This window comes from Carcharhinus amblyrhynchos, chromosome 5 (genome assembly GCF_965287045.1).
Source record: "Carcharhinus amblyrhynchos chromosome 5, sCarAmb.v2.hapA, whole genome shotgun sequence".
NCBI classification, from domain to species: domain Eukaryota; kingdom Metazoa; phylum Chordata; class Chondrichthyes; order Carcharhiniformes; family Carcharhinidae; genus Carcharhinus; species Carcharhinus amblyrhynchos.
This window is the reverse complement of record NC_137328.1, coordinates 106230303-106242236: the sequence shown is the minus strand read 5'-3', so window position 1 is coordinate 106242236 and position 11934 is coordinate 106230303. Positions and strand designations below refer to the sequence as shown.

Here is an 11934-nt window from a genome sequence, read left to right as displayed (position 1 = left end):
TACGTTTAGCTGCTGTTTTTATTGCAGTACTATGTAAAGCATATATGACAACACTCAATTTCTAATTTGGTTTGAAGAACAGTCAAAATCGTAAAGGTCCTGGTCATCCAAAAATTGTTATTTTCCAGGCACAGCTTTACATACTCAAGCTTTAAACACCGTCTGGTCTCTGAGGCAGGCAGATGTTGTAAGGTTCCATCTGATCCCAGAAATTTTCTTCTTTCCACTCGACAGCCTGAAAGACACAAGATAAATGGTTGCTTATAATAAATGTGATTTCAAGTCATAGAATCATCCTATTTATAAATGTGGAAGACTGTTTTTGAGGCTGAACCAATGATTAGAATAGAAACTTCTGCTTCATCACATTTAAGCTATTCGGGAAACTTGATATTTTCATACAGTAGTTTCAATAGGGAGAGGGAAGGTGGAGAGAGAAGGCATTCAGGAATCCAATCTGCTGCTGAATGTCATAACTTCATTGCAGTGTTAATGTAAGCTGACTTGCAACAGTAATAAAATAAAATGAAATCTTTCCAACAACTGAATCTCACATCAGACTTCCTCCAACACATGACTTTTCATATAAGAAGATTGCTCCAAACTTAGCTGAGCATAATCTAAAGATAAAAACATGTATATTGAGATAAAAGACTACAAGATAGGCAAAATAAAAAGAGACAGTAAGGTATTTCTAACCAAAGATGAACTCAGCAATTTTCTATCACAGCTGAAAATAAAGAGCCATAAAGCTGCACCTGTTTCATCATATACCACAATGTTCAAATGAATAAGAAGATATAGTGGGCTTTTGGGTCACATACAACCTATTTTAGTATCAGTCAGAAATGGACCCAATACAGTAGCATTTACTCCCTAGTCTGCTTTCTGAGTGACTGATGAGTGAATCAAGATTGCTGAATGGTGCTCCATCAATTCATCACCTTCCACGAAAATCTTGACTCTAGAATAGGTTTCAATCAAGATTGTTTGCCTCTGAGCCCACAAACTTATTAAATCAATGTACCTTTCCTGGATACTAGCCCTTCCTTATTTAACCCAATGTGTCTAATTTAATATTGTTTATATAAAATACTGTATATTGACTTAGATGAGTCATGTGCTCCACACAAGATCATCATGCTACATCATGCTTTTTGAAAATGCCATGTCTACCCGTTGGAAAAATTAGGAACAAGAGGGCACAGATTTAAGGCAAAAGAAGCAATGGCAATATGAGGAAAAGCTTTTTACAAAGCCTAGTGGTTAAGATCTGAGAATATGGTGGAGGTATATGCAATTGTGCCATTCAAGAGGGAACTTGCTTGAAGAATGTGCAGGGCTACAAGAAAGTGGGGAGTGACAAATGCAAATTGCTTCTGTAGACAGTAAGCACAGTCACAGCAGACAGAATGGTCTCCACTTGGGCTTAATAAAACTGAAAGTGCTGGAAATACTCGAGTTAGGCAACATCTCTAGAAAAATACCAAATTAACAGTGAATTTTATTTCAGATTTCCAGCATCTGGCAGTAAATTGCTTCTGTGTTGTACAGACTGAGATTGTTCTACTTGGAGCAGAGAAATTTGAGAGGAAATTTATTTGACAGATGTATCCAAAACTATGAAGTGTTTTTACAGAGTAAATGAAGCAAAATTGTTTGCAGTGGCAGAATGGTCAATAACCAAAGGACATTGATTTAAGATAATTGGCAAATGAACCAGAAGCAACATAAGAGGGGAACAAATGTGCAGTGGTTTATGCAGTGTACAAAGATGGTGGCCAACGGACATACACATTATACTATATCAAGAAAACAAAAACATTTTTGAATGGATCCCATAATCTCAAAACTCTTCCATGCAGCTGTAGTTGAGTGCTAACCTTACTGGATGCCTCACTTGGTACTGTTGTCTTAGGAAAGTAGGCTCTTTTAAGACTCTACTGGACCCGGTGGATCTTTCTTGATGAAATTTTCTCTTGAAGAACTTTGAAGTAGTGTCACGAACAATAGGAATCACCCCTGTTTCAGTATTACTGCTCACTGCATTCAGGGAAGAGTGTACTCCATTGCATCCGCCAGATGCAAGTTAAATCGTTTCCTGAACTAATTTTTGCCTGACTCTGTAAGAATGTTTAACAGAATTTTGGTATGAGGATGAGGATATGTTTTCATTGTAGGGCTCACTGATTATTTTAGTGTTTTAGTAGGGTGATTTTATGATTTTCTCTCATTATTATTTTATATATAATTTTTTTTTCCAATAAATTTCCAAAACTCCTTTCCATATGAACAAAATGAAAATTGACTTGTGCCTGGAAGTAGATTCAATTATAACTGACAAAAGGGAATTGTATAAATACTTGAAAGGGAAATCTCAACAGGGTTATGGTGAAAAAATGAGAGCGTGGGATTAACCGATTAGATCTTTCATGGAGTCAGGCAAGAACATAAAAGAGTCAAGTTCTCGGATGGTGGATCATTTTGTGAGTTTAAACAGTGAGAAAAGAATTATAAAACTGTTGCTTATATTGTTGTTCAGTTAAACACTTGGAAAGCATTATGCACTAAAAGCTAATGATGTTTAAATATTATAAAAAGTGTTACTGCTTCCACCCACTTATGTTACCGTTTATTTGTTTTGCAGTCATAGCTCTACTTCAAGTATCATGAAATACTGCACTGCCAATGTTCAAAAAGGAGGATTATGTGGGATAAAACCATTTATGAAATTAAGCAAACATGGTTTCTATTTTAATCTCTGGAGACACATTGCAAATAAGTATATATCTGGGCAAAGCCCAACACTATCTAGTACAGAGAGATTAAAGATCAACTAAAAATGTACTTTAGCACCTGGAACAAAAAACTTCTAATGTTTTAAAATATATCACTTTTATTGGAGAAGCAATCTAAGTCATTTCAAACATCAAAGCAGATTTGATTCCTAAAAAAACTATATACTTCTTGATAAGACAATTCAAAAAATTCTTTCACAAGATGTGGACAAATCTGGCTAGGCCAACATTCAAGGTGGTCAGGAAGGCGAATGGGATGCTGGCCTTCATAGCGAGGGGGATTGAATATAAAAGTAGAGAGGTCTTGCTGCAGCTGTATAGGGCATTGGTGAGGCCGCAGCTGGAGTACTGTGTGCAGTTTTGGGCGCCGCACCTGCGCAAGGATATTTTGGCCCTGGAGGGAATGCAGAGGAGGTTTACTAGGCTGATACCGGAGTTGAGGGGATTGAGCTATGAGGAGAGGCTGAATAAACTAGGCTTGTACTCGTTAGAGTTTAGAAGAATGAGGGGAGATCTCATTGAGACGTATAAGATGATGAATGGGATGGATAGGATAGAGGTGGAGAGACTCTTCCCGCTCAAAAAAGACAGTAGGACTAGGGGGCACAGCCTCAAGATAAAGGGGAGGCGGTTTAGAACAGAGTTGAGGAGGAACTTCTTCACTCAAAGGGTGGTGAATCTCTGGAATTCTCTGCCCGTTGAAGTGGTGGAGGCTGCCTCGCTAAATATTTTTAAGAAGCGGGTTGATGGGTTTTTGATAAGAGAAGGGATTGAGGGTTATGGGGAGAGGGCGGGAAAGTGGAACTGAGCCACGACAGATCAGCCATGATCTTATTGAATGGCGGGGCAGGCTCGAAGGGCTAGATGGCCTACTCCTGCTCCTATTTCTTATGTTCTTATGTTCTTAATTGCCCTTGAGGTGGGGTTGTGAGCTGCCTTCTTGAACAATTGCAGTCCATTCGGTGTAGATACATGATATAAGGACACCCATAGCACCAAAAGGGATGGAGTTCCCAGATTTTGACCCAATGACAGCAAAGGGATGGATAGTTCCAACTAAGATCATGCATAGCTTGGAGTGAAATGTGTAGGTGGTGGCGTTTCCTTGTATCTGGTGACCTTATCATTTCAGTTTGTAGAAGTTGTGCATCTGGAAGATGCTGTTGAATGAGCTATGGTGAGTTGCACTGGTCCATCTTATAGATGGTACCCAATGTTGCCAATGATTTGATTTATTATTGTCATATCTATTGGGATACAGTGAAAAGTATTGTTTCTTGCGTGCTGCACAGACAAAAATACACTATTCATTGTGTACATAGGGGAGAAGAAAGGAGAGGGTGCAGAATTTCACGTTGCAGTTACAGATTGTATGAAGAGAAAGATCAGCTTACTATATAATAGGTCCATTCAAAAGTTTGATGGCAGCAGGGAAGAAACTGTTCTCGAGTCGGCTGGTATGTGTTCTCAGGCTTTTCTATCTTTTTCCCGATGGACGAAGGTAAAAGAGTATGTGTCTGGGCTGCATGGGATCTTGTGTGTCACTGGTGGAGGGAGTGAATGTTTAAGGTGGTGAATGGTGTGCCAATCAATCAGGCTGCTCTGTCTTTGTCAAGTTTCTTGAGTGTTGTTGAAGCTGCGCTCCTTTGGGCATATAGAGAATATTCCATCATATTCCTGACTTCTGTCTTGTAGGTTTTGGACAAGCCATGGGGAACTAGTAGTCAAGCTAATTATCAAAGAATTCCTTGCCTCTGTCTGACCTGCTCTTTTTTTATGGCAGGTCTAGTTCATTTTGATAAGAATCATAAGAACTAGCAGCTGGAGTAGGTAATTCAGCCCCTGGGGTCTCGTCCACCATTCAATATGGTCATGGCTGATCTCATCTCAGCCTCAACTTCATTTTCCTGTCCATTCAAACCCTTCCTACTCAAAAATCTGTTCACCTAAAGTCCTGGCACCCACCAAGCTCTGGGGTAGTGAATTTCACAGACTTGCGAGCCTTTGAGCGAAGTAATTTCTCTTTATCTCTGTTTTAAATGTACTACCTTTTCGTAAAATTATGACCTCTTGTTCTAGATTGCCTAACAAGGGGAAACATCCTCTTCATGTCTACTTGTCAATTCCCCATACCATCTTGTATACCTTAATTAGCTGATCTTTCATTCTTATAAACTCCAGGCAGTATAGGCCTAAACTGCCCAATCTCTCTACCCAAGTCAAATCCCTCATCTCTGGAACCATATACTGAACCGCCTCCAATGCAACTACATCCTTCAAGTAAGTGAACCAAAACTATACACAATATTCTAGGTGCAGTCTCACTAATGCTTTGGACAGTAGCAGCAACACCCCACTACTTTTAGCAATAAATGCCAAAATTCCATTTGCCATCCTTATTACATACTGCACCGGCATACTTTCTGGTCAATGATAACTCCGAGGATGTCAATCGTGGGGGATTCAGCAATGATAATGAATGTCAAGGAAAGATGGTTAGATCCTCTCTTGCTGGAGATGGCCATTAGACTACCTTACAGTTAAAAAATCTTCAGATTCCATTCCATAGCTGAAATTGGCTGGCAGATGTTCTCCTCTTCCTATGCCTGAGTTAGTGGTTTCCACCACTCTGCAACTATTTCCACAGCTTTCTCACTAAAGTGACTGTTTTTTCTCTGATTGATTGAAGCATTTGATCTCAGATTTGCATGCTTGACAAAATTAATGTCTTACAGGTTTAAATCAACCAAAAAACAAGCAGTCCTTTCCAACCCCAGGCTCATAAAGCATGAAATGTTACAACCAAAAAAACATGTGCATGAACAGGTAAACAAAGAACTGACCCAAGACTCCACAGCTTCTAGTTTTAGGCTCTGCCTTGGATATCCCCTACTTGTCAGTACAGGTGGCATATAAAGTTTATTTATTAGTCACAAGTAAGGCTTACATTAATGCTGCAATGAAGTTACTGTGAAATTCCCCTGGTTGCTACAATCCGGTATCTGTTCGGCTCAATCCACCTAACCAACATGTCTTTCAGAATGTGGGAGAAAACTGGAGCACCTGGAGGAAACCCAGATGGAGAGAACGTGCAAACTCCACACAGACAGTGACTCAAGCCAGGAATCGAACCTGGGTCCCTGGCGCTGTAAAGCAGCAATGCTAACAACTGTGCTGCCGTGCTGCTCAAGAGTTGGCTGGGTAATCAGGTCCTGAAAGAATATCACTGACCTAAAACATTAACTCTGAACTCTCTTTCCTCTTCACAAATGCTGCCAGGCTTGAAGAGTATTCCCAGAATTTTTTGTTTTAATTTCAAATTTCCAGCGTCTACAACATTTTGCTTTCGGTTTGAATATCAAGTGGCAACATAGTAAGTAGCCTTCGTGTGAATCATTCAAATTCTGAATGCAAGATTACCAATCTAAAATGTTTGGTACTTCACAGATACTACCTGACCTGATGAGCATTTCCAGCATTTTCTATTTTTTCAGATTCTGACTGGACCCTGGCAAGTAGGGAATGAATTAAGCAAAGTCATCCTTCCTTCAAAAAAAATCCCCTGACAAAATCTATAAAATTTAACATGTGGCACAGCATTTTTTATTTTAACAAAATAATTGAATATTAAGGTTAGGATATACATCTCTCAGCATCAAAACTTTCTGGTCAGGTGCAAGTAAAGAGCATCCTACAAGAAATATGTAAAATGTAATACAAAAATTAGCCATGTAAACCAACTGAAAATGTTGCTTGATTCTGAGATGGAAGCTCTCTTAAGGCATTGCAATGAAAATTGAATTGGTAAATCATGTCACTACTACAAATTATTTAATAGCACCATTACCTAATTTGATTTCAACATAAAGTCCTGTGTTAATTTTACAGTTAGGAAAATAATTTGTGCTCTTGCATTTCCTGCACATACCCTTTCAACTACACTGGCCCAGTCATCCTCTCCAGTGTAGTGTGCATCCAAGATAAGAAATTTTACAGTTCCTGTTTCATCATTCCATGCCACTCCTATAAGAGTATGTGCTAAAGGTTCACCACCTGTTTATAAAGCAACAACAACAAGTCAAAACAAAAGTTAAGTATGCAAACAGATGATGTCCTGCATTTAAGCAGCACTTATATTTTAATCCACTTTCAAACATATGGTTCGTGTGGTGTAGGTATACCCATAGTTCTGTTTAGGAGGATGTTTCAGGACTTTGACCCGCTGATAGTTGATGCAGTTCCAAGTAAGGATGGTGCATGGCTAGGAAGTGGTGCTCTCATGCTTCTGATGCCCTTGTCCGCCTAGATGGTAAAGGTCATGGGTTTGGAAAGTGCTGTCAAAGGAACGTTGGTGAGTTGCTGTAATGCATCTTGTAGATAGTACACACCGCTGTATTGGTGATGGAAACAATGGATGTTGGACGTGCTGGATGGGGTGTCTATCAAGTTAACTGCTTTGACCTGGTGTTGATCTTCATGATTGTTGATGGAGCTGCATTCATTCAGTCAAGTGTAGAGTATTCCATTACACTCCTGACTTGTGCTTACAGATGATGGGCTTGGGGAATCAGCAAATGGCAAATGTTGTGCCTTTATTTAAGATGGACTGCAGGGAAAAGCCTGGGAACTACAGGCCGGTGAGCCTAACATCTGTAGCGGGTAAGTTATTAGACGGTGTTCTGAGACAGGAGCTGCAGGTACTTAGAGAGGACTGATTAGGGATAGTCAGTGTGGCTTTGTGAATGGAAAATCATGTCTCACGAATTTGATTGAGTTTTTTGAAGGTAAATGAGGGCAGTGCAGTCGACGTCTGGTAGCGTGGCCGAGCAGTCTAAGGCGCTGGATTTAGGCTCCAGTCTCTATGGTGGCGTGGATTCAAATTCCACTGATACCAACATTTCTGCGGCTTGGACAAGTTGGGCCGAAGGGTCTGTTTCCATGCTGTAAATCTCTATGATTCTATGACTCTATTGTCCACATGGACTTTAGCAAGGCCTTTGACAAGGTACCGCGTGTTAGATTGCTGCATAAGGTTAAATCTCAGGGGATCCAATTGGATACAAAATTGGCCTGATGACAGAAATGGTTGTATAGAGTAGTTTTACAAACTGGAAGCCAGCGGGGTGCCTCAGGGATTGGTGCTGGGTCCACTGTTATTTGTCATTTATATTAATGATCTGGATGAGAATTTAGGGGGTTTGGTTACTGAGTTTGCAGATGACATCAAGATTGGTGGAATAGTGGACAGTGAAGGAGGTTATCTAGGATTGCAATGGGATCTTGATCAATTGGGCCAGTAGGCTGATGAATGGCAGATGGAGTTTATTTAGATAAATGTGAGGTGATGCATTTTGGTGGATCGAATCAGGGCAGGACTTAATCAGTGAATGGTAGGGTGTTGAGGACAGTTATAGAACAAAGAGATCTAGGGGTACATGTTTATAGTTCCTTGAAAGTGGAGTCACAGTGGACAGGGTGGTGAAAGCGGCATTCAGCATGCTTGGTTTCATTGGTCAGAACATTGAATACAGGAGTTGGGATGTCTTGTTGAAGTTGTACAAGACACTGGTAAGGCCACACTTGAAATACTGTGTACAGTTCTGTTTATCATATTACAGAGAGGATATTATTAAACCAGAAAGAGTGCAGAAAAAATTTACTAGGATGCTACCGAACTTGATGGTTTGAGTTATAAGGAGGCTGAATAGACTAGGATTTTTTTCCTGGCTTCGGGGTGATCTTATAGAGGTCTACAAAATAATGAGGGGCATAGATAAGGTAGATAGTCAACATTTTTTCTCAAAGGTCTAAAACTAGAGGGCATAGGTTTAAGGTGAGAAGGGAGATACACAAAAGGGTCCAAAGGGGTAATTTTTTCACACACAGGTGGTGAGTGTCTGGAACGAGCTGCCAGAAGTAGTAGTAGAAAGGGTACAATTTTGTCTTTTAAAAAGCATTTAGACAGTTACATGGGCAAGATTGATATAGAGGGATATGGGCCAAACATAGACAATTGGGACTAGCTTAGTGGTAAAAACTGGGTGGCATGGACAAGTTGGGCCGAAGAGCCTGTTTCCATGCTGTAAACCTCAATGATTCTAGGTGAGTTACCTGTCACAAAATTCTTGGCCTTTGAGCTGCCCTTTTAGCCACAGCAGTCATATGGCTAGTCCAGTTCAGTTTCTGGTCAATGGTAATGCCCAATATGTTGATAGTGGAGTTTCAGCGATGGTAATGCCATTGAATTACAAGGGAGACAGTTGGATTCTCTCTTGTTGGAAATAGTCATTGCTTGGCATTTGCAACATTGGACAATAAGTAATCTCTTATTTTATAATTTACCAATTATATTTGTTATGCAGGATTAAAAATTCAAAGATAAAGGTAAATATAAGAGATCACAAACTTACCAATCATAACTGGAGTTCCCTGCACCTCAAAGTGGTCAGCAAGTTCCCGAGCTGACAGAGCCATCTCAGACCCTTCCCTGCAAAAGTTAAAACATTTCCTTTAGTTTTTTATAACACTATTTTAAATCAGAGCAGAAATCTTTCAGTTTTGCTATTTACTATGGCTTCATGCAAGAAGTAATAACACAAAAGCATGCAGTTTCATGCCAATTATGTTGGATTGTATTCGGTTTCTAATTTCAGTACAACTTAGTTAACTATCACACCACTTAGTTAAAAGAAACATCAGGTTTACATCCAAATTTCAATCAAACCAATTTTTAAACAATGGCTGATGAGAATAGTGATAAAATAATTACGAATAATTTGGAATTTATGTAGACAGACTTTGAGAAAACTGCAACTAGATTGGTAATCATGGAGCAACATATATTGCAGTACCAGAATAGTAAAACATTCCAGGACACAAAGCACACTTTTTTGTTCCCAATATCCATTTTATTTTGCTAAATATATAATTGCAGATACCTTTCATGTGCTGCTCCATTCACTGCACATTTTGTTGGAGACATATGAAAATAAGGATTTTAGTGGATGCAAGAGTTAAATAATACCATAAGTAGCAGATATAGAGCAGAATTGGCTGGCCATTACTGTCAGAAGGATCATCCAGTCCCACTAACAGCGAGCTCATGCTGTGGGATTCCATGGCAAAGGGTGCAAGCAACTGGAAACCCTGTTGACAGTTCTGGGACTGGAAGATCTCGCTACCAGCCAATGATAGGTTGCTTCTGCTGCCACAAGATACACCATGGCGAGGAGCAGAAAATCCTGCCTAAAGTAATTTGTACAGATGAAAACAGGAAATAGGAATATAGATGAAATGGAAGCTAAATATTTTGGATACTGGTGATCTGAAATAAAAACAGAAAATGCTAGGAAACTCTGCAGCTTTGGCAGCATCTGTGGAGGAAGGAAAGAGCTAATGCTTCAACTCCAATACAATTCCTTTTTGGAACTGGAAAAAGGTAAAAATACGATGGGTTTTAAGCGGCTGAAAAAGAGGGAAGGGGCAGATGCAGCAAAACAGAAAATCAGGGATAGGTTGGAGGGTAAGGGAGGTTAACTGACAAAGATATTGTGGAACTCAAGACAGAGGGAATGGTGTTGATAGTTTTTAGTTATTTAAATTTTTTAGATTAATTTTGTTTTAATTCCTGCTCTGTTGAAGACCGCAAGAAACCACAAAGGAATGAAGCCCAGTCCATTATGCAAATCAGTCTTCCATCCACTGACCCTGTCTGCACTTCCCACTGCCTTGGAAAAGCACCAGCATAATCAAGGACCCCACGCACTGCGGACATGCGCTCTTTCACCATTTTCCATCGGTAAAAAGATATAAAGGTCCGAGGTCACATATCCACCGACTTAATAATAGCTTCTTCCCTGTTGCCATCAGACTTTTGAATGAACCTACTTCATATCAAGTTCACCTTTCTCTACACCCTATGACTTTTGACACTTCATTCTGCACTCTCACTTTTTCTTCCCTATGCATGGTATGCTTTGTCTGTATAGTGCACAAGAAACAATACTTTTCATTATATACTAATACATATGACAATAATAAATGAAATCGAATGCCATTATGCTTGAGGGCACCAACAGTACAGATGCAACTTGGCCAGCTGCTGCAGGTCATTTATAAATAGTGCACACTGCAGTGTGCTGTTGGTAGGGAGAGTGAATGTTTAAGTTCTTAAATAGGGTGAGTACAGGTTAAGCAGGCATTTTTGACCTCAATGGTGTCAAACTTCAAGTGCTGATGCAGCTGCACTCATTCAAGCAATTTGAGATTTTTCTATCACATTTCTGATTTACATCATGCAGATGTGAAAAGGCTTTGGGAAACCAACAGTGAGTGATACACAGAGTAGATTGAGAGTAGACTAATGAGATGCGAATTGACCAGATTGGATTTCTCATGTTTTTTGTGGAGGGAACGTATCTGGGAAAATATCTGTGTGATAGCTGTACTGGAACAACTTGGCTAGAGGTATATTTGGAATGCAAGTCTTCTATATGATGGAGATGTCATTGACACTCATAGCTTCTGTCATGTCCAGTGCATTCAGCTGTGTCTTAATATTAAATGGAGTGAATCAAATTGACTCGTTTCAGTGATGGTAGGAAGCTCAGGACGAGGTGGAGATGGAATTACCAATTTGGCATTTCTGCCTGAAAATGGTTCCAAATATTTCAGCATGGTAAGGAAATCATGCTTTAAAATCACACTTTATAGAGGAATCAAACCACATAATCAAAATCTCTAACCATAACACATCTGTTTAGCTTCAAATGCAATTGTTTAAGACTAAGCAAACCTTTATTATCACAACCTGCATACTTACATGCAACTGCATGAAAGAGTCAAAACCATCATGTGTTGGTACGGTGTCTTCATGTGAGAACTCTCTCAGTTAAGAATGTTGTAGATTAAGAGTTAATGTCAGATGCCCAGGATCAATTAAAATCATTAGGTGTCTTGGTAAGTGTCAATTGGCTCAAATGGTTTGAAAAGGAAAGAACTAATTAATTGTCTAGAGTATAAGAAAGGAAGCTGCATTCACGTTTGTTGCAACAGAGAGAAGACAGATTCAAAGGAAAATGATTGTTCTTACCTAAGCTCTGAAAACTGATCAGATCACAGAAGTCTTAAGAATAAA

The 11934-nt window shown here is 39.5% G+C and overlaps 1 protein-coding gene across 1 annotated transcript in view; it reads right to left on the bottom strand.

Annotated features, from left to right (window-relative positions):
• LOC145343270 (ufm1-specific protease 2-like) overlaps positions 1 to 11934 on the bottom strand; it is a 76937-nt gene continuing 65003 nt past the window's right edge. Inside the window, exons 10-12 of the mRNA XM_080189396.1 lie at positions 9209 to 9285; positions 6727 to 6851; positions 1 to 235 (exon numbers count right to left, since the gene is read on the bottom strand). Coding sequence (XP_080045522.1) covers positions 152 to 235; positions 6727 to 6851; positions 9209 to 9285 — 286 coding nt within the window. The 3' untranslated portion in view covers positions 1 to 151. The remainder of the gene's footprint in view (positions 236 to 6726; positions 6852 to 9208; positions 9286 to 11934) is intronic.